General features: G+C 43.0%; 1 protein-coding gene across 4 annotated transcripts in view; it reads left to right on the top strand.

The window, feature by feature from the left end:
* The window catches only part of NFIA (nuclear factor I A), a 464,681-nt gene that overhangs the window by 334,247 nt on the left and 107,061 nt on the right, over positions 1-23,373 (top strand). For all 4 annotated transcript variants that reach the window (XM_027852710.1, XM_027852708.1, XM_027852711.1 and 1 more), the window contains exons 5-6: positions 6,035-6,152; positions 14,037-14,164. In XM_027852710.1, the coding sequence (XP_027708511.1) occupies positions 6,035-6,152; positions 14,037-14,164 (246 nt within the window). The remainder of the gene's footprint in view (positions 1-6,034; positions 6,153-14,036; positions 14,165-23,373) is intronic.

Below are 23,373 nucleotides of genomic sequence, written 5' to 3' on the forward strand. Positions count from 1 at the left end.
GCAATGCCTTTACCTCTCTGGGCCTCAGTTTCCTCATTTGTAAAATGAAGACTAGCTGTCCTCTCCCTCTAGATCTGTGGTCCTGAGATCTCTTATTGTTGCGCCCTCCAGGCCTTGTGATCAAAGCAGCATCACAGAGGGGGTTAATCACATAACTGCGAAGCATTCCGTGAATCTGAGAAGAGCTGGGAAGTTCATTGTCTCTCCCAGGGAAATCCTTGTTTCCCTCCGCTGCCTTTCTCTGTGTGTTCCTGTTTGGAGAAGATTGGTTGGAGTTGGAGGGATGTTCACGGTCCAGGCTGGCAGGAGCAGAACAGGGCAGGGGAGGCAGAGAGAATCCAGAACAGTTCTGGAGTGCCCACAGATATCTGCGGGATTGATTTCCATTCGAGGCTGGCTGACTGCAGCGTGGTCATTTCTCCAATCCAGAGCTGCTCCCACTGCGGCATCCTTGGATCCTCAGGGAGCCTGAGTTATGGCGGTCCCTGGCCCCGGGACCTCATCCCCAAATGACTCACCCAGCCTTCTTCTTTCGTGCAAATTCATCAGTTTTACAGCCTCATGGAGGGGCTGTCAGGAAAGTCGGAAGAAAGCACAAATTGATAAAATGAGTTAATTCGACTCTGCTGATGCCCCCCTCCCCGCAAGCCCTCTCTTAGAGGCCATGCTCAGGAAGTAGATTACAGGAAAAGGGAAGGAACAAAGGAGTTGGGTTTTCTTGCCCTAAATTACCTCCTGACTTAATTTCTTTTCCCAATAATTCCTGATTTGTTCAAGTTTTCATAGCCTCGAGTATCTTGCTGTTGGCCTTGTAGGTAAAACAATGAATGGGGATTTGGGCGGCTCTTTGGAGCAGCGGCATGGACTTGCTTGGGAAATCTTGGCTACAAAACAGTCATAAGTTGTGCTTGGCCTTCGCCACTGGCTTTTTATTTTTTGTTTTTGTTTTCCCTGTCTGTCCAGTCTCTCAGTGTGAATTCTTACAGACTTATTATTCCAAAAGGCAGCCGGGGGGTGCCACAGTGCGCAGAGTGATGGACTTGGAGTCAGGAAGACCTGAGTTCAAATGTGACCTCAGACACTGACCAACTGTGTGACCTTGGGCTAGTCACTTAACTTCTGTTTGTCTCAGTTTCCTCAAATGGGGATAATGGTAGCATCTACCTCGAGAGTTGTGAGAGTCAAATGAGGTAATAATTATAAAGTGCCTAGTACGGTGCCTGGTGTGTAGTAGGTGCTTAATAATTACAAATTATTATTATCATTATGATTACTATCAGTCCGTGTCACTGGATTCTATCAACTCCCTTTCTCCCCACCACCATCCCTTGGAGAAAACTCTTCTTTGATCACCCTCCTCTCCCCTCCAGTTGTTTGACAGATTTTCAAGTAAAGGCAACATGAAGTGGGTCGTAGAATTGGGGAACCAGACAGACTCAAATTCTGTCTCTAACTTGTATCAGTGTAAACATGGGCAAATCACTTTATTAGCGGAACCCCATTTACTCTTCTGGAGAATGGGGTGATAAAACTTGGACTAATTATTCCCAACTCTTTTGGAAATAGTAAGAGGCTTTGTAAACTGTAAAGGATTATGGAACTGTGGATTGGTGAAGTCACAATAATTAACCACAATTAATTAATTAATTAATTAATTGACCAATTAGTTCACTGGTTTAGTGTTAGGACACACAGAGGGAGTAAGTTCAGAGCTGAGATGTGGCCCTGAGGGCTGAAGCTCCCAAAGTCACTGTTCTTTCTTTTATGATTCAATCCAGCCCTCTGCCAGGCCCTTTGGTGGGAAACAGGAGAGGTCCCTGCCTTCAGGCAGGATAGGCAGCAAAACATGGTGAAAACACACTGGTCCTGGAGGCAGGAAACCTCACTCGGAATACAGGCTCTATTTACAGCCCCCTAGGCAGTGGGCGAGTTCTCACCATCTCCAAAATGGAGATAATTTGTAATTAATAATACATATTATGTAATTATAATTAATAATATTAATATAATTATAGTCCACTCCACAGATTTATAGATATAGAGCTCTTCATTTTACAGCTTAGGAAGTTGAGGTCCAGATTTGTTGTGAGGAAAACATTTTGGAAATCTCAAAGTGCCATAGAAAAGACGGTCACTTCTTAATCTCTCTAATACCAATTGGATTCCTTATATTCCTGGTACTTATCCATCTTAATTATGCTTTTGTCTGAGTCACTGATTTCATCCACGTAGGAAACTTCTAGTGTAGAAGCTCCCTCCACCAGTAAGTCTTCTGTAATTTGACATCTTAGGGAGCTTCCTAGGGCACAGAGAGACTAAGTGATTTTTACAGCAATCCTTCCAGGGACAGAAATAGTGCAAAGATGCTTATCCCCATTTTTCACAAAGGTAAACTGAGACCTGGAGAGAGGAAATGACTGGATGTGGAGCCCAGTAAGAGATCCAGTGACCCTCACCCTGGTTATGACAGGATAAGTATTATTGTCCCCTTTTCTAGATGAGGAAACAGAGACTCAGAAAGGAGAAAAGACTTAGCCTGAGTCCCTTTCGATTTCAAAGCAATAATCCCGTTTGGGGATCTAAGGAGCCATGGTTTTCTGTTTTGTTTCCCAAGATGAATTCCTAAAGAAAATTGGATTGGGTAACCCTGCTACAGCGGGTGAGTGGCAGGGTCTGGATTGGAACCCAAACCCATCCGTCATGCCTTTCAGTATTTCATAACAAAAGAGGTCATTTTGTTTACTTTTCTATAGTATAATAATGAGCATCCCAGTCCAGGTGAAAGAGTGTCTGATGTTGGGCTGAGACCACCTGGCTCTGATTCCTCCTGCACTGCCGACCAAACAAAGCCCAGGCCCTTGGGCCTCTCCAGAATTCATGTGCTTTGTGTTCCAGCCAGCGTGGCCAGCTTGCTGTGGTCTGAATCCTCTGTTCCAGAGCCTGCCTCTTACCCTTCCTTTGCACGGGCTGCCCCATGCCTGGGACACTTGCTCTCTTAGAACCTTAGCTTCCTTCAGGCATCAACTGCAGAAACTTTTTCCTGGTCATAGCTCCCTCTTGTCCTCAACAGAACTTTTCTTGATTTGTTTAAATGTTATATATTGCCCCCAACACAATGTAACACTCACAAATATTATCTCATTTGACCTTTACAACAGCTGTGGGAGGTAGGTGCATTTATTATCCCCATTTTGCAGATGAGGAAATGGAAGCAAACGGGTTGAGTGACTTGCCCAGGGTCACACAGCTAGTAAGAGTCTGAGTCTGGATTTGTTCTCAGGAAGATGAGTCTTCCTGACTCCACACTGGCATTCTATCCACAGTGCCACCTAGCTGCCCTCATACATACACATGCATGTATATTTTACACATGCATGCACCTCAATAGGTGGGTGTGTACACATATATATGCAATATATGTTTGTGTATGTGTATGGACATGTGCGTACATATATACATACATATGTACATGTGTCGATTCAAACCCTCTTCTTCCTCTCAGGAATTTTTGTCTAGAACATGACCCTCGCTCCAATGTTTCGTTAACCCTGTGACTCCTGCTAAGTTCTTGCTTTCATGTAAGACTTGGTGCCATAACAAAGCCCCTCCACTACTTAGAACAGACTTCCTGTCTGTCATTATTTCAATTCATCCAGTGGACTTTTCATGCTTAGTCTAAGGCATTTGATTAATTGATTGAGAAATCTACTTATGATATCAAGGCTGCAATGAGAGAGGGTGTTCTTGATCCCACCTTTATATAACAAAAAGTAATTCCATTTATTTCAAGGTAAATAGGATCTTGATTTATGAATTTGCTTAATAATAATAATAATAATAATAAAAGCAGTAATCTGTGGCGCTTTCAGGTTTGCAAAGCACTGTATAAATATTATCTCATTTGATCATCACAATAACCCCAGGAGGTACTAAGAAGGAAGCAAGCATTTATTAAGCTGCTACTATATGCCAAGCACTGAGCTAAGCACTTTCCAAAAATGATCTCATTTTATTCTAGCAACAACACTGTGAGGCAGAGGCTATTATCATCCCCATTTTACAGTTAAGGAAACTGAGCCAAATAGAGATTAAGTGGTTTGTCCAGGGTCCACACATGCTAGTGAGTGTCTGAGGATACATTCGAACTGAGGTCTTCTTGACTCTAAGTCTAGTGCTCTACCCACTGAACCACCCAATTGCCTCCATTATCTTCTCTACCATAAATGTTAGTTTCTCTTAGAGCTTTTTACCCAGGAACATCATCCTTGGTGCAATGGAAAGAATGCGAATCTTGGAGTCACCTAGGTTGTGACTCCAGACTGTGCTGCTTAATTGGGCTTAGGAGTCATGGGGCCTTCTCTGGACCTCAGTTGCCTCATCCGTAAAATGGAAATGATAAGTATAGCATAAGAGCTCCCAGGCTTTTTGTGAGAATAAATGATATAACACCTGAAAAACTCTTTGCAAACCTTAAAGTGTAAATGTTGTGTTATGTAAATGTTAGTTAATCATCACAATCACTTGTTGTTGCAAGGATATTGGTGGAGGGAATGAGCCATCCCTACTGGGGCAATCAGGGAAGATGTCATGAAGAGATAATGCCCAAGGGAAGTTTCACCTTGAAGGAAGATAAGGTTTCCAAACCCAGGGGAAGAGGAAAGCTTCCAGGCTTGAGAGATTTCTTGTGCAAATAGATGAAGACTATAAATAGTGCTGAGTTTAAGAAGAGATTCAATGAGAAGATATCTGGATTTCCTGCCAAGTGTGAGATTCCCTGATAATTTCCAGAGAACAGATGAGTGGATGGGCCAGGGGTTGCACGCTCTGTTTTCCAGCCAGACTGACCCACCCTCTGCTTCTGGTGTCGATCACTTTTCATCTGCTCCCCCCATGCCTTTGCACAGGGCTGTCCCCGATGCCTGGAGTACCCTCCCACCTTACAGCTTCCCCTGGAAACCCTTAGCTCTCTTCAGGGCTCAGCTGAGGTACCACTTCCTACAAAAAACATTTGCTGTTTCCCCAGTTATCATTACTCCCTCCTTGCAAAAACAAACAGACAGAACAAAACAGCCCTTTATATTTTTTTACATAAATTTCATATTCACTCTTCTCAGCCTGTCTCACTTTTACCCAAGTGTTCCGTTTGCTCTCATTGGCAGCCCCTCCTCTCCCACCCAGTTATTTGTCACTTGCTTCACATCTCCTTGGCTGTGTGTTCGTTGACATGTGTACGTGGAAACCCCTTGAGGGCAGGAACAATTCTGTTTTTGTCTTTGTAAGCGCAGATTACGCTGGAATGCTGGAGTAGGTGTTTAATAGATGCTTATGGGATCGAATTGAGTTTAGAATTTTATAAGTAGCTGGGTAACAATATGGGGGAGAAGGAGGGTGAGGTGTTAGGTTTGTTCTAGAAGTATTGAGACCCAAGGTGGCTGTGGTTTTCTGAAAGGCATCCCAGGAATGCTGGAAACAGTAGTGGGAATTGAAAAGTACATGAGAAAAAAAGATGGCGCCCTGAAGAAGGCTCTCTTTAGCATCCTTCCAAGCCCATTATTATTATTATTAAGCAAATTCATAAATCAAGATCCTATTTACCTTGAAATAAATGGAATTACTTTTTGTTATATAAAGGTGGGATCAAGAACACCCTCTCTCATTGCAGCCTTGATATCATAAGTAGATTTCTCAATCAATTAATCAAATGCCTTAGACTAAGCATGAAAAGTCCACTGGATGAATTGAAATAATGACAGACAGGAAGTCTGTTCTAAGTAGTGGAGGGGCTTTGTTATGGCACCAAGTCTTACATGAAAGCAAGAACTTAGCAGGAGTCACAGGGTTAACGAAACATTGGAGCGAGGGTCATGTTCTAGACAAAAATTCCTGAGAGGAAGAAGAGGGTTTGAATTGACACATGTACATATATATGTATTGCCTATTGTTTCAGTTATACTATAGGAGCCCATGCTAAATTAGGCCATCTCTATTGATGTTTCTTCCCAGGACTTAATGGATTTTTCCTTTGATTTTCTAGCACCGATAGCTGCAGGAACTGGCCCCAATTTCTCTCTCTCCGATTTGGAAAGTTCTTCCTACTACAGCATGAGCCCAGGAGCAATGAGGAGGTCTTTACCCAGTACATCCTCGACCAGGTACTTGGATTGGGGGGTTGTGAATTGTAGTGCTTGCTTGTGGTGTTGGACCAGACTTATGATTTCATGGGCATTGAGGACTCCCAGTGTGGAAATTCCCTCCCCTGATACCACTCAGCCAGTCATCTGCACGTTCTGGTCTGAAAGCCTTGTTCAGAGTCATGCACCCAGTAAGTGTCAGAGGCTGGGCCCACGTCCAGTTCTTTCTGACTCTACGGCTGGTCCTCCGTCCACTCCTCCATGCCGCCTTTCATCATCCTCACAGCATCATTTTTATTATTGCATTGTGTCTGCTTGCATGTGAGCTACTTCCTGTCGAGAAGAGTATAGGAGGCATCGTTTCATATATAAATAGCTTGATTTCGCACCTACTCCGGTGGTTCTGTGACCTCACTGTTGTGGTCAGTCCCTCCGACAGTGCAGATCACGACCCATCCCTGCCTGCCCATTCTGTGACCCTCTTGTTCAGGAACCATCTTTGTTTTAATCCAGTGTCTCTATAGTGCCTACTGTGTGCTCAGAACTGTGCCAAGCACTGAGGGTGGGGGGGGACTCAAAGGAAATGGGAGCCATTAACCCCCACCCCAAAAAAGAGAGAGCCACAGTAATCACTGACATCTTCCTGTATAGTGCTTTGAGGTTTGGTGAGTGCTTGACAGACACTGTCTCATTCAAGCCTGACAACAGCCCTGTGAGGTAGGTGCTATGAAAAGCATTATCCCCATTTGACAGATGAGGAAGCAGAGGTATAAAGAGCCAAAAACCCTGCCCAGAGGTACCCAAATAATTTCAGAGGCGAGTGCTGAGAAAGCACATTAATAAGTGTAACATTACAGGCTCCAGGATAGAAATGCCACAGGAGCATATGGATGAGGAGAGAACTCATTTGGACCTGGGCTTTTCAAGGAGGGGGTCATGAAGGCAGAGAGGCTCCATCTGGGCCCAGAGGATGGGTAGGGTTTGGAGAGAAGAGAGCATGGAAGACGTTTCCGACAAGAACAGTTTGAAACAAAGCAAGAAAATGGAAATGAGCACAGAATTGTTAAATAGGATTGTATTGGAAATTGAGGAGAATAGTTTAGCAACAAGAGGTCAGATGGTGAGTCACAGCATCCAAGGCCTTAATTAAAGAAGTAATGCTAATCAGTATATTAGCGAGGGTCACCAGGACACAATTAAACTTAAGTGTTTTGCAAAGAAAGATGGCCTTTAGCATGGACCTCCTGGAATGCCTCATCACCATGGCATGGAAGGAGCCCAGAATTCTCAAAATCTGTGCAGGGGATTCGTCTGTTCTGACTGGTCTTACAAAGCTGAAAAGCTTCCAGGATAAACCCAATGGTATACTGCTATTGTCTGTCTTTGCCAGACCGGTGTATATTCAGACAAGGTTCATCACCAGATGAACTTCTGGGTGAGACATTTCTTCAGCCGTGGTCATCCAGTAAAAGGAAAGAGAATAGACAGAAGGCAGAATGGATAACCAAACCCAACCCAGCAGTCTGCTGTATACAAGAAACATTGAAAAAGCAGACACAAACACAGAGAATCAAAACGAGAGGCCCGAACAAAAATTGTTCAGCAGGTGAATCCAAAAAAGCAAGAGTTACAATCATGCTGTCAAACAGAGCAAAAGCAAAAATTCACAATGTCAGTAGAGATAATGAAGATTTATATGTTTAAAAGAGGATAGGCAGTGAACCAATTTTATTACTAAATGTGTACTCATCAAATGTTATAACATCTAAATTCATAAAGGAAAAGTTAACTGAATTGCAAAAAAAGATATGGATGTTAACAGAATAATAGTAAGAGCTTTAATGTTCCTTCCTTAGATCTGGACACGTGTATTAGATAAACAAAAGGGAAAATATAGAACTGAACTAAGTGTTGGAGAATTTGGACCCCAAAGACCTATGGTGTCTTTTGAAGGGTAACATTAAATAATATACATACTTCTCAACAGTACGTGATACTTTTATAAAAATAGACCATGTGTGAAAGGCATGAATTATAAATAAATATAAAAAATGAAATAGTAAATGTCTTATGCAAACCATAATGCAGTAAAAGTAGCGATTCATACAGAGAACACAAATAAAGTATTTTAGTCCAACGTGGAAACTTGACAAAAATATTTTGAATAACGAATGGCGTAAAGAATAAAGCATAGAGACAATTAATAACTCTGTGATGAGACAAAAAATAATAGAATTTCTGAAATGCATGTAAGACAATCTTGAGAGGAAAATTATAGCCCTTACAACATACATTAACAGAATAGAAAATAGGGGACTAATGAACTGAATATGCAATTAAAACATTAAAAGCCAACAAATGAATCCAAGTCCCACACGGAAGAAATCTTGAAAACTAGAGGAAAAATAAAGCAATTGAAAACAAAAAAGACACAGAACTGATAAGCAACACTAAAAGCTGGGGGGTTTTGTAAATATTAATAAGGTCAATAAGCCTTTAGCCAACCTGAGTAAAAAGAAGATGGAGTAAAATCAGATTTTAAAAAATTTTATATGAACATGGTAAAATCACAGCAGAGAAAAGAACCTATCAGAACCTACTATATATAGGTACACACAAGGAAAAAGGAATTTTTTTAAATAAAAGATCATCTAAAAAATTTCGAAATAAGCAGACTAACATAGAGGACTTCATCCAAATACAAAAATAGAAATTGAACTAGATATATAGGAATCACAAAATGAGAGGTAGAAATGATCCTGGTCCAGACAGATTTACGGGAGTATTCTGTCGAACTTTAAATAACAAGAAATATCAATACTACACAAATTATTCTCAAATATGGAAAAAGGAAATGTGCTAACAAACTCAATTTGTGATGCCTAAACCAGGGAAGGATAAAGCAAAAAAAAAAAAAAAGAGAATTCAAAGACCCTCGACCAAGTTGTAGAGTTTGTACCAGTTTGCATTGGTGTGGGAAGGACCATCATTAATAAAATCAGAGTTCCTAGGAGTGTTAAGGTCAGTGTGCTGCCTCTAGGTAGTCTGCATCAGAGGCAAAGAAATGAGGTCGAGCAAACAAATGAAAGATCCGCTATTTAATTCTCATGGAAATGAAGAAATTCTAGAATAAGAACCCCTTCCATCCCTCAGCTGTGAGTCATTCATAAATCTAAAGTGGAAGAGAACTTGGAGGCCATCTAGTCTAACCTATTAAATTTGCAGATGAGGAAACTGAGGTTAAGTAACTTGCTAATGGTCACACAAGTTATAAGCATCAGAGGTGGAATTTGAACCCAATTCCTGTGATTACATAAAAGTAGATCTTTTTTTGCACAAACAAAACCAATGCAGCTAAAATTAAAAAGGAAACAGTGGGAGAGGGAGATTTTTGCAGGAAAATAAATCAGAATCTTTGATAGCATATCATTCTGAAATATATTGATTGTGTGAAGCACAGAGGGATTAAATTTCTAGCCCAGGGTCAAATAGCGAGTCAGCTCAGGGAAAGGGCTTGAACGCAGGTCTTCCTGAACCAAGCCACGCACTCTATCCACTCTAGGAAACTCTAGCTCTAGAATAAACCAACGATAATATTATTTTCTAAACAAACTTGAACATTGTCTGTGATAACGTGTTGACACGCGGAAAGAAATTTGACATCCGTGTATTTCAGTTCAACGAGCATTTATTTAATATCTGCTCTTTTGGCACTGGGGATACAAAAACGGAAGGACCAACGGTCCCTGCCTTTAAAGGGTTTGCCTATAAAACCGTATATGTAGATATGGTTATATTTATATAAACCCTAAAGAATCAGGACAGAAGTTTCCTCCTTCCAAGATGAGGCTCTAAAGTTTTAAATTCTCAACAGCCTGATTCAGGGGAATAGCGACTCACAGGACTGTTTCCGCACCGGAGGTGAATCCTGTTCCTTACCTTGTCTTTGCATATTTTTTGCCATTCACGAGCCCATGTTTTTTTTATTTTGCCTCATCACCTCTGGGGCCAATGTCCGAAGTGAAATTGACAGCCAAGCGTCCCCTCCGTTCTGCTGCCCTTGTAGATTTCCATCTTACTGGAGAAGGGAAGAGGGAAGGTTGAGCGTGACGACACCCGCCTCCCCAGCTGATGCCTCGCATTCTCAGCTATTGAAAATGCCAGTTATCCAGAACAAACAAACTGCCCGAAAGCACAGGTCAAATTCAATGTTTCGGGGGGGCTGGGGGCGGGTCTGTTGTATCTTTGTTGTCCCCTATCGCAATAACAAGATGGTGAATGTGTTCATTTGGCCGTGAGCTTGAGGACGGTGAGCGCTCTCCGACGGGAGGGAAGGTCTGTCCTTTGGTCAGGGCTCGGCGAAAACGAGCTTGTTAGATGCAGACAAGTCGTCAGCTCGAAGTGAGCGCGCTGGTTGTTTTTCATATGTGTTCGGCATATGTGGCGCTCACGTGCAAGGACGAGGCCTCAGCTCTGCCCTGTTGTCTTCTGTTTTGGCTTAAGGAGCCGAAAGGCAGGTTATTAATGTCACTTAGAGGCCCGATCACTGTCTTTGTGTTCTTCTGCAAATAGCTAACCCTGATACGGAGCTAATTATAAACAGCCTCCTTAGTTAATAACTCAGTAATATGTTTGTTCTTTTCTCATTAGCCTCTTCTAGCTGGGCTCCAAAAAAAAAAAATCTTTAAATACATAAAGGCAGCAGCATTATCAGTGCCCAGAATAGCTGGGTTTTAGAGAGAAAGGGTCATCCATCAGTCGCTTAATTCATGCCTCTGATGCTGTTGTCCAGACTGCTGACAGAGGGAAATGATGAAATACAGCCCTTGTCCTGTAGTTGACTATAAGCTTTTTTGAGGACAGGAACTGAAACATTTTTCACCTTTGTCTCCCCAGCCCCAAACAAAAGTCTTTTCACAGAGTAATACAGAAGAGAGGTAGCGTGGAAAGTATGCGGAATTTGTACCCAGAGGACCTGGGTTCAAATCTTGTCTCTCTCACTTACTACCTGTGTGACCTTGCTCAAGTCACTTGTATTCTCCAGGCCTCAGTTTCCTCAGCTGTAAATAAAGGGCATTGGACTGGATGGCCTCTCTTGTGACCACTGAACCTTTGATTGCATAACCCTTTGAATGTTGGACTTGAAGTCAGAAAGATTTGGGTTCAAATCCCCTGCCAGATGTGTGAGGCTGGACAAATCACTGGAGTTCCCTTAGATTCCGTTTCCTTGTCTGTGAAATGGAAAGAACCATTCCTTTAGCCTACCTCACAAGGTTGTGAGGACGCTCCAAGGACATAATGTCTGGAAAGCTCTTTGCAGACCCTGAAAGTGCTGTTTAGATGTCAGTAGCATGGAGAGTGGTCGTTGGGAAACCTTTGGATTTAATTCCCATCAGATTTATAGTGTATTTGAGAGAAAAAGCACCTCTCCTGACTTAGGTCCACATCAACAAACATTCCTTTGGGACCTACTATGTGCCAGGCACTATGATAGGTACTAGGGATGCAAAGATAAAAATGAAAATATTTACTTTCAAATAACATTCTATTGCGGAAAGTGCCATGTACTTATATAAGTAAACACAACACTCATTGAACCCTTACTGTGTGCCAGGCTCCATGCTAAACCCTGGAGATACAAGAAAGGCAAAAACTGCCCCTGCCTCCAAGGTGCTCAGAGTGTAATAGGGGAGAAGACATCAAGCAACCATGTACAAATTATACAAGATAAATTGGGGATATCTCAGAGGGAAGGCTCTAGCATTCAGGGGAATTGGGAAAGGCTTCCTATAGATGGTGGGACTCAAGATGAGCAGAGAGATAGCATCCTCGGCACAAAGGACAGCTAGTCGGTGATAATGCAGAGTCAGGAGTGTCATGGGATGAAGGACAACAAGGCCAATGTCACTGGATCTTAGACCATGTCAGAGGGTGTAAGATTAGAAAAGGCATCCTGTAGGGCTTGGCCCTCAATCTGAACCTTGAGGCAAGTGGAGAATTCCAAGAGGCAGCAGTGAGGGAGGAGTATATCCCAGGCACAGCCTAGGCAAATGCTCAGGGGTGGTAGATGGAATGTGGGGCATTTTGACTGAAAGGCAGAGCTCCTGAAGGAGAGTTATGCGAAACCAGTCTAGAAAGATAGACTGGAATGTAATTGTAAAGGAGATTAAATGTCACCAGGCCTATCCTTGAACCTTTCCAGTAGGGGCAAGCCTTCCAAAGGCCATGTTTCCCTAACATTGTCTTCAAGGTTACCTTCAGCCTGAGGTCTTTGATGTTGTGCTTTGTGTGATATACCATGGAACCATTTCTCTGAAGATGGCGACTCTACTCTATGCCATTATTTTAATGGGTATTTTAATCATTAGGGTAGGGCCTGCAATGGGGCACGTGCCATATTGCCTCTCCTTTAAAATGCAAGAAAAAGCCAGTCACAATCAGCATTGATCCTGATTAAGTGTTCGCCAATTTGACTTGGGACATTTGTGACTTTGGTAAAACCTATCTTTGTCTCTCTCCCACATCCCCTTGTCAGAATCTTTGACCTTTCCATGGCATACTAGCCAACCCCTTGCCCTGATTTATGAAACATCCATGTTTCTATTGATACAATGAATCACTGAGATTTAATATGGTCTAAGAATCCTCTGATTAAGTCTTCTCTCAATGAGACCTCCCAACATGGAAATATCCCTGACCTTCCCTTCCCCTTAAAACTTCATATGGGAAGGAAAGGAAAGGAAATAAGCAATGATTAAATGCCTACTATGTACCAGGCACTATGCTAAGGCCTTTTACAAATATACCTTAGGGCTTGGTTTGGACAGTTCTCTGACTGACATATCATGTAATATTGTGTATTATTGATGATGTCATCTTATCTCCCTACTAATCTGTTAATTTCAAGAGGGCAGGGGCCCATGTTTATCTAAACTTTGTATTTCTTCCATTGCCTCTGCATACAGCTGGCATTTAATTAATATCTTATTTGCTTCATATCTCTTATGACTCATCGTATAGCCTCCATGAAGGCAGGGACGTTCATTTTTGTGTTTATGTTCCTGTCATTCTGGAACAGCGTCTTCCAAACACTCTGCATTTAATAAATGCTTATTGATTGTTGATTGGTTGATCATATTTATAGAAACTTCTTAGTCTGAATTTCAAACCCACAAGAGTCTGGTTCCAATCTATGTTTACTGGCAGATTTCACATTCTTCCCCCTCGTGCTTTCTCCATTTCAGCCAGGCTAGCCTGCTTGCTCCACCCCCTTCACATATTCTGTAGTCCCGCCAAAATAGCGTTTTTGCTGTTCTTCACACATGACACCGCCATTTCCCACCTCCATGCGTTTGTATGTACTGTCCCTCAGTCGCTTCTCACCACTAGTTAGAAACCATAGCTTCCTTCAGGGCTCCAGAGAGCTGCCTATTTTCATTTCTCTTTCCACCCAAAGTTATGTTGTATTTATTTATCTGAGTACTTGCTGTCAGCACCCTCTTCCCCCAATATAAACGTCTTTAGGGCAGGGATTGTTTTCTCCTATCCCCCTCAACTTTTCTTAGAATGGTACATAATAGGTACTTAATAAATGCATATTGAATGCCTGTCTTTTCTCCCCTAATGGGAAGCTTCAATGAGGTTCAGGACCCTCTCCCACCTCCCTTTATTAGCATTACCCTAATAGCTTTCTTTGACTAGTGGAGGATTGTGTCAATATATTACTCTTAATGCCTTGCGTGAGGCTTTGCCCATAGTAGATATTTTGAAAATGTTTGATGAATGACTGAATGAGTGAATCAGGAATTATTTCCTCCCATCTCTTCTTTTTAAGCCTGGAATGAGGTTTTCAATGGGGAGAGATGATTGCTTTGCATTCTAAAATGTCTCCCTTCACTCTTCTAGCTCGACAAAGCGCCTCAAATCTGTGGAGGATGAAATGGACAGTCCTGGTGAAGAGCCCTTTTATACAAGCCAAGGACGCTCCCCAGGCAGTGGCAGCCAGTCAAGTGGATGGCATGAAGTAGAGCCAGGTAAAGGTGGTCAGAAGCTGGCACTGCAGGCTTGAGTTTGGGCTGTGTTTGGGAGGGGGACCCGAGGGAGGGTATCATGGCAGGAAAATGGCACTGCGGTCACTTCCTATTCCCGTGGCACTCATTATCCATCTGGGGTTCTGTTGGGGAAAGCCAAGGCAGGATGCTTTGAGAGCAAACCTCCCCTTTAAAAACATGACAGCCCAGTTGTGGGACACCACAGCTCAGTTAAGTCCTAGGGCCCAGCGGAGTTAATGGTGTGGCATTCAAGGCCTATCAGTTGTCGCTGTCCAGTGTCCTGATGTTCTGCCTACTAGCTCCTTAAGGTGTAACCAATGCGGTTTCTTTTTGGTCTTGATGGTCTGATTTTCCATCGGGAGTTGGAAGGAGGAATGAGCCCTTTGGACTGGAAGGCATAGCTTGGATTCTTGGAAAATAGGACTCCCCCTGCCCCTTTTTTAACCATTTCTTGTACATTGTGATCTTTGAAATCTTTGGCCTAATTGTTGATGAAATTGTGGTTTTCTGTGTGTTTTGGTCGGAACCTATGGGTTTATCATAGTTTGGAACTCTCAGAGAGGAAACTCCCTCTGCCAATGCTAACTGACAATTGCTCTGCAACTTTTAGGGGTAGAGTTACCTGGGGTGCTGAAGTGTAAGTGACTTGCTCAAGAACACACACCTGGTACATGTCAAGGTGGGATTTGAACCCGTCTCCCTGACATTAAAGCCAGCTCTTTCTTGACTATGATAGGTTACCTGCTATACAAATACCTTCCACCACGCTGTAAGTTAATTCAGTTCAATTCCTCAAGCATTTATTAGGTGCCTGTAATGTGCCTGGCTCTACTGTATGTACTGAGGATGTAAAGACAAAGACGAGAGACAGTGCCTGCCCTCAAGGAGCTTACATGCTTCTATTGTAAAGAAGTCAAGAATGGTCCCAGCAAAAGGCTGAATCAGTTTTCCAAGGACCAGCCTACGTACGGAGAGGCTCATCGCTGGTAGGACGGCTACTTGGTAATGAACTCTGTAGCCAGGGTAGTGAATAAAACAAAAAACAAAACCAGACGATCCCCCTTCCTCGGTGCCCCCCGTTTGCTTCTGCAGTCATGGTGACAGGAAGGTGATCCAGATTTTTTAGACTATCTATGAACCTTAACTTAGCTGACAGTTGGTCAAATGGAAGACCTTGTCTGATTATTTAGCCTTATTCCCTTCTGTGCACTTTATGTTATTTGCAAAAGTGATTAACCATAGCTGAGGGTATGGGGTCTTAATTCACTTCCACTCTCCAGCTCTACCCCCTTCACCAGGGTCATATATTTGACCAGACCAATCCATAGTGGATGCCCACCATACAGGTTAGCATTGGACCACAAGTCTCTAGCTGAAACCAACTTAGCCTTATTTGAAAGAAGCTATGATCTATGAGCTTGTAAATATGAGTAGAACTTGAAGAAAGGCATTAGCACTTTCTTCTTTCAAACTTCCAATGACATTGACTCTGTCTTCTCTATGACCTTTGCTAAGTGCTAATGAAAATTTTATAGGCTGCTGAAAAACTGTCATAGGCCAAAAGATGACTTGGATCTCTTTGGCGAACCTGATGGCAATTGTATCCATTCTTTCCTTCAGTGGAATAAAGATATGGATTTGCCCTTTCACAAGTGCATGCATACTTCTTGTTGAAGGTGATAAATACATCTACATTGTCATAATTGTGATAATCAGGCAGCTGGGAGGGGCTCAGTGGAAACAATGCTTCACTTGGAGTCAGAAAGACCTGGGTTCAAATTTGGCCAAGTCACTTCATCTCTCTGTGCCTCAGTTTCCTCATCTGTAAAATGGGGATAATTATAGCACCTACCTCCCAGGGTTGTTGTGGTCCCATGTAGATGTACATTTTGTTCCAGTAGAGATGCCCAAAGGGTCATTCCTCAGTGTAAGGAGGAGGTTGGACTCAAGCGTTCTCTGAGGTTCTTTCCAGGTCTAAATCTATGCTCCTACCATCCTATGGGCCCAGTTCTTACCCTTCCAACCTCATCTTTTCATTTTAATTTCAGTTATGGAAATCAGGATTGGGGGAGGAGGAGGAGAAATTTCCGTTCGACCATATTCCGAATGGAAAGTCATAATTGAAACAGTGCCTGAGGGGCCTTTAAAACCTAACCCAAGGATGTTGCACATGGTAATGGTGAATTTGGTGTCATTAACTTCCACCAGCTCTTTGAGATGGGTAATTTATGCTGCCAGATGGTCCAGCCTGGGCATTTTCCATCAGGCCATATCCCCTCTTTGGCACCAAGAACACCTTTTTGTTGTTCCCACAATTCTCTGAATCTGTTCCCAGGAGGACAGTTAATTGAGTAGGAGGCTTTTAGCAGTTCACTCATGTAAATTACCTCTAGAAATAGTCTTGGGAGGGGAGGGTCTATCTAAGAGGAATATCAGCACTTTTTTTAGTTTCCTCAGGTTGGGGTAATTTTCATAAGTAAGCACTGAGGTCTTCCTTTGCATCTAGACCCAATGGGACATGCTGAGTAGATCCTGTATTCCTCCCACCTTCCTAGAGTCTCACTCCTGTTTACCTAGGCCCGTGGAATTATGGGGGAGCTCTCCAGGCCAAAGTCAGGAGGAAGGCTGCCAGAAGAGACAAATTTCCTGGAGTAACCGGAAGGCTTTGAAAGTAAAACAAACCAGACATGTTGTAAATTACTTCTTCTCTCTCCCGTACCTATGGTGGCATCCTTCTTCCTATTACTTTATCTCAGCACTTTTAGTACATAACTCTTCCAAACAGGGAAGAAAGGCAGAAAAGATTAAAAATGTGAGGTTAATAAAAAAAAAAAAAACCTAGACAGCCCTCCAACTGGCTGTGGCCACTTTGCTAATAAACAGAGCCTTTGTTCACCCCCGCTGAGTTATGTTTTCCAGTTATCTTAAAAACCAAGGTTGCCAGTTGAGTTTTATAGCTTCAGAACTCATTATAATGAAATGATTTCTGCAGAACTCTATGGGGTAAAATCGCCTCATGCACTTGCAGTCAACTTGGGATGATCTGCACTAATTGAGAATTAGGAGGGTGGAGCAGAGGCGTGGAGAATCCCGAGAAGCAGATTCCTTTCCAGACTCATTTTCTTTGGCTTCACCATGCATTTCTGCAGCTGGTTATGGTGGATGCTTTCGTCATTTCTTTTCCAAAAAAAAAAATTCAGGACCATCTCAGGAGGGAAAGTGGGGAAACCTTTTTCTATTCCCTCTGCCTTCCTGTCCTCACCTCCTGTCTGTGGGATGTAATGAAAATAGTCCCTTCCTTAACACCATGATCACCTCCTCTAAAACTTCTCCTTGAGTAAGATTGAGGTAGGAATTTGTGTTCCAAAGGGAAAGTTATAGCCAACAGAGTATAAGGTTAAGTGCAATTCAACTCGACAAATATTTGTTGCATGCCAACTGTAGGCATCAGAGTCACTTGGCTTATTATATTGCCTGTCTTGTCCATATGATGGACTATAAGATGCTATCAGCAAAGAGAGACAGTGATCTAAGCAGAACATCGTAGCTACAGTTGTCAGGCTCAGAAACAAAATTTGTTGCAGATTATGTGCACTGGGCAAGCCACAGTTTCTCTGGGCCTCAGTTGATTCACCTGTAAAATAGGGCTATTTCTTGACCTGCCTACTTCCTCATTGTTCAATCACAGGATTATAAGATCCCAGAGTTTTGAGTTGGAAGGGATATAGATAGATAGATAGAGATATAAATGCATGTCTGTCTTTCAATAGCTACATATATGCATATATCTATCTACTGGTAGACATGTATACACATATATATTTCTATCTATTGATAGATATATACATATATCTTTATGTATTGATAGATCTGATATACATAGATAGCTGTAGCTATAGCTGTATGTATATCTTGTCCATGCCAGAGAGGGAGGAGGGTGCATTGAATTAGCACAGAAACACACAAGTCTGAAATAGGTAGTGCAGATGGATCAGGAGTTGGGCCCGCGGTTGAGTAGGAGGAAGAGAGTGGACTAGATTCCACTGAACACTTTACACGGTGCTATCATCATCATCATGAATTTAGATAGCACTTTGAGATCTGCAAAGCACTATATACTTATCTCATTTGATTTTCACAGCAGCCCTGGGAAATAGATGCTATTATTGTCCCCATTTATCAGTTGAAGAAACTGAGGTAGACAGAGGTTAAGTGACTTGGTCAAGGTTCTACAGCTAGCAAGTTACTGAGGCAGGATTTGAACTCATAGATCTTCCTGAGTCCAGGTCCCAGGTCCCAGGTCCCATGCTCTGTCTGCTTCAGCCTCTAGCTGCCTCTCTAATGGTCCCTAATTTTCCCCAGCACCAAAGCCTGGCTTTTAAGCATTAATATCCTCCCAGCAATGTTATCACATTGTGAATCTTGGCTAATCAAAATCCCTAAAGAATACAAGTTGTGGGGGATCCATAGGGCACCAAGAGTTAGCGAGTAGATGCCAATTAATCTTCAAGTCACTCGCCTAGGATGCTTCGGTGTCTGAAGGATGAAAAATGAGAACCATCCAGAGGGCAATGGGAAAGCATGTGATGAGAGTGAGCAAACTGTAACAAATGGCCAGTGGGAAAATAGGATGGGTAAGTGGAGTAGAGGATGTCACTGGAGAAGGGTGGGAGCAAAAGAAATGCACTGATCAGGTGGGGAATGTGTGAGAAAGTCTCTGTGTTCCATTGTGGTCTTCTCAATGTCAAGAGAAATGAAGGAACCCCACCCCCAGCATCCATGGTGAGCCTGGGGAATGGTAGCAACCCATCAGTGAGCATTTATTAAACAGCTGTTACCTACAGGGTGCCATGCTAAGTGCTGGAGATAAAGACCAAGAGCAGCACCAGCTCCCTGTCCTCCAGGGACTTACATTCTAATGGAAGAGACAACGTGTGCCTAAATCAATGCATATGTGAGGATGGCACCAGGAAAGGTCTCCTGAAGAAGATGGCATTTCAGCTGAGCCTCGATAGAGGCCCCGGATTCTGAAAGTTGGAGTTTAGGAGGGCATGAATTCCAGGTGTAGGGGACAGTTACTTCAAAGGCCCAGAGATGGTGAATGGAGCATCAAGTGGGAGGAACAGTAGCTGGACCCCTGTGGCTGGACCCTTCAAGTAGATGGAGGCAGGGAGGACAGGGAATAATGCATCAAGAGATTTAAAAGCCAGGAAGGAGTCAGGTTGTAAGGAGCTTGGAAGGTCAGATGGAGGCGTTTCTATTTGATCCCAGATGTAATAGGGAAATACTGGATGATAGTAGAGACAATGAGCAGGTGTGAGTGGATGGTTGTCCGCATCAATGGAGGGAATACTGAGAACAGTGAAGACCCCGGACCCAGTGTATCTGGGTGTGGTTTAAACAGTCTGCCACAAGATTACAACCAGGCCTTCTCCTTCTCCCCCACTACCCAGTTAAAGAAAGCATGGAGTTGGCACAGCATTCTTGATGCTCTTGGATGGGCCAGCAGCTCCAAAGGGGGTTGCTTGGGGGTGGCAGTTGCCCTGTTTCCATGTTTTGATATCTCTTGCCATGTATGGTGCAGGGGCAAGGAGTTGGAGGCCGTCCCAGCTCTCTGTTCCTCCAACTCCTAAATGGCCTCTCCCCTCAGTTTCTGTCCCTTCCAGCTCTATGATCCCATGATTGAGAATTAGATTAATCCATTTGAATGTATATAAATCACCCATTGGATCCCCATCAATGATGGATATGCTTTTCACTGGTTGTTTCCCATCCCAAACACTAAGAAAGAAGTGTTTACCGCCTTTCACTTGGCTAGCTCATGGTCCACAGAGGAACATTATCCTTGCCAATAAAAGTGCAGCAGACTGGTAACAATGGTGCATTGATCATGGACGCTCTGCTGCACTAGCATATATTAGGGGGAAATGATTAGATCTCCTCCCGTCATTGGCTGTAATAGGAATACTCAGTGTTTCAGAGCATTGCTATGGGATCAATGTCTTGGCTTTTCTTCTTTGCTTATGGAACAGTGGGACTCCTCTATTCCAGGAGCACATCCTCTTCCATTGTCGCCTTCATATTAGCATCCTCTAGTTAGAGGCAGGGATACCAAGGAGCATGTCTAGAGGAACAAGGGTCCTGGGGCCTTTCTTTGATTCAGAATGAAAAGGTACAGCAGCCAACCTGTGGGCACCTAAAGGAATGTTTTGCCTGCAATTCCAAAAAGTCCCATGATTTATTTCCAAAAATTTTTTTTCACACTAGGAAAGCACTAAGATGCCCTGATATCATAGAATCAGGATTGTCATGACTAAGTGGCAGGAAACCTCTGAAGCCTTCTAGTCCAGCCTCTACCCATGTAGGAAAGCCCCCTGCCACACACCCAGAAGGTGGTCATCTATCCTTTGCCAGCAGACTGCCATTGCTAGAAAAGACAACCCATTCTAATCTCTGGGCAGCTCTAATCCATAGCCTCATAGTGTTGGAAGAGGCCAGCAAAGTCAGGTGAGCTACTTGGAGGCAGGGACCATGTTTTTGCATTTCTTTGTATCTCCAGTACATAGTTAGCATTTAATAAATGCTTGTGGATTGGCTATCTGAAATATCAGGAAATACAACAGATAATATAGTTATTGATGATGATAATGAAGATAGGCAGGTAGGTAGGTAGGTAGATAGATAGATAGATAGATAGATAGATAGATAGATAGATAGATAGATAGATAGATAGATAGACAGATAGATAGACAAGTAGGTAGGTAGGTAGGTAGGTAGGTAGGTAGGTAGATAGATAGCCCAGGAATCCACCCCTGGGTAGATGTGTAACCAGGTACCTTTTGACCCATGGTTAATCAAATTGGAAACTGTTTGAACAGAGAGTTGACAGTAGAAAATCCGAAAGCTTAAGGGTGCTGGTAAGGCCCCCAAAGAAGAGAAGTCTGTTGGAAGGAGAAGGAATAAAGAGGAAAGCCAGTCTCAATCCAAATCAGATGCTGTTTAGGGTTTGGTTTGTTTTCTCTAGAATCCATGATTTCAATAGTTAAGCTTGTTGTTGCGTTATTTTAAAAAATTCTCCGTCCTATTCCAAAACTTAGGAATATTATTTAATATTTGCAGAACCTAAACAGCAGGTGGTGTTGAACTCTACGATCCACCCTTCTTCAAACAATATCCTCATTTCCTTTTGCCTTTTGATGCTATGCAAATTAATTCCGGCAACATACGGTACATGTTTTCATAAACTTGAAAAATACCATTTGGTTTGAACTGAAAGAGAAACCGGCTTGTCTTTTGTCCCTGCCATGCTGTTGTGTCTTTTTAAAACATATATGTTTTATAAATAAATGGTAAGGTTCACTGCGATGAATATTTCATGATCCATCGCCCCGTCGTTCAAGGTAAAATACATTAGAGGTAAAAAAAAAAAAATAATCTTGAGCTTTTCCTGTGTAGGGATAGAACTGCCAGTGCAGAGCAGGATGACACCTTAGTATTCATCTGGTCCAACCACCTCCTTTTACAGATGAGGAAACTGAGGCCCAGATAGAGGAAGTGTGTTATAACGTGTCAAGGTCTTCCCAATCTGTCTCCAGCTTCCTGTTCCAGACTGATTTCATGGCATTCCCCCTAGGCTGCAGCCCAAATGGGCTGCTTGTTGCTTCCTATACACAACACCCCAACTTCCTTCTCCATGCCTTTGCAAGAATTTTCTTTCCTTCCTAAAATGTTCTCTCTCTTCATTTCTCCCTCTTGGAAAGATTAATATCACAGTTCGAGGCTCGGGTTAATTGCTACCTCCTACAAGAAGCTTTCCCTCATTTCACCCCGTTATTCATGACTCGTCCCCTTCGTGTCTCCTCATATATGCCCAGGTTCTTTCTCCCAAGCAGACCGAGCCCCTTGGAGGTAGAGCCTCTTAGCCTTTTTCCTGTGTGAGCACCTTGCTCACTGCTGGGCATTTGATAGCCATGCAGTGAATGCTAGTTGGGCTGAATTGCTCGTGGTTGCAGAAGGCAGGTCTCAGATCCAGGATCCACTCGTTCCCCTTCCTCTTCCATTGTTCCATGTTGTTAGAGAAAGCAGAGTCATAGTACCATAGGTTTAGACCAGGAAGGAAACTTCACCCTCATCTAGTCCAATCCCCTCTTTTTTAATCTGAAGAAACTGAGACCCAGAGAGGTTGAAATGAGTCCCCAAGGTCACACCAGTAGTAAGTGTCAGATTTGGGTGAGGTGCTTTGCCATTCGCGCCAGGGCTATAACCATCATACCACACTGCCTTTAATCACTGAGCCAAAGGGAAAATTTTATCATCGTATTTGAGTCCAAAGTTTGCCAACTCCTTGAAGTTTTTATCAAGTAATAGAGAGTTCACTTGGTTGCAAACATCCATTTTCAAAGCACCCCCACCCCCCAAATAAGACATTTTAAGCCAGGGAGGCAGCAGAATGCGCAGCCAGCTCCCTCGGACACCCCTCTGACACCAGATACTTGCTCCTGCTGGGCTGTACTTTGAACCATCTAGCAATGGGCTTGGGGAGCTGTGCCTTGCTCAGTTGCTGCCTTGCACAGAACATTACAATAATGCCTCTTGCTCCAGCCCCTTTCATCCAAAGATTTCAAACACATCATCAACTCATCAATTAATCAAAGGCATGGCACCCATTTGGAGATGATGGGTGAATTACATCCTGGGAGATTACGAGAAGTACTCCCATCAACAGAGTAAATCAGAGACCTTCCTGATGGGATCCCTAAGCAAAGCACCCAGAACTGAAATGGAAAAAGGAAAAACCTAGGTGCTAGGCGCTGAAGATTGCTGAAAATGGATTTCTCAAATGGGGGAGGGGAAAAAATTCGAGGGGAAAATGGTCGCTTTATAGCCAGCCATCTCTGAAACATAATGAAAAATTAAATTGGAGTAAAATGACTGAACTCATTTAAACACAGTAATTGACTTGTCTCTTCAGAATGAAGTACTTGTTGACATGACAGCCTCCCTCCCGAACTGGGGAACTTTGAAACCTTTCCTCATCCTTTTTTGGATCCCTTAACATTGGGTGGCTTCTTTCCCAGTTTTCCCAGACTCATAGAATTCCCTTCTTCCTTTAAGCTCAGGCACTGTCCCCTACATGAAGCCTTTCCTGACCCACTCACTCCCAACCACCTTGTATGTAGATACCTTGTATT

The sequence above is a fragment of the Vombatus ursinus genome, unplaced genomic scaffold (genome assembly GCF_900497805.2).
Source record: "Vombatus ursinus unplaced genomic scaffold, bare-nosed wombat genome assembly UNPS02009824.1, whole genome shotgun sequence".
Classification (NCBI taxonomy): Eukaryota; Metazoa; Chordata; class Mammalia; order Diprotodontia; family Vombatidae; genus Vombatus; species Vombatus ursinus.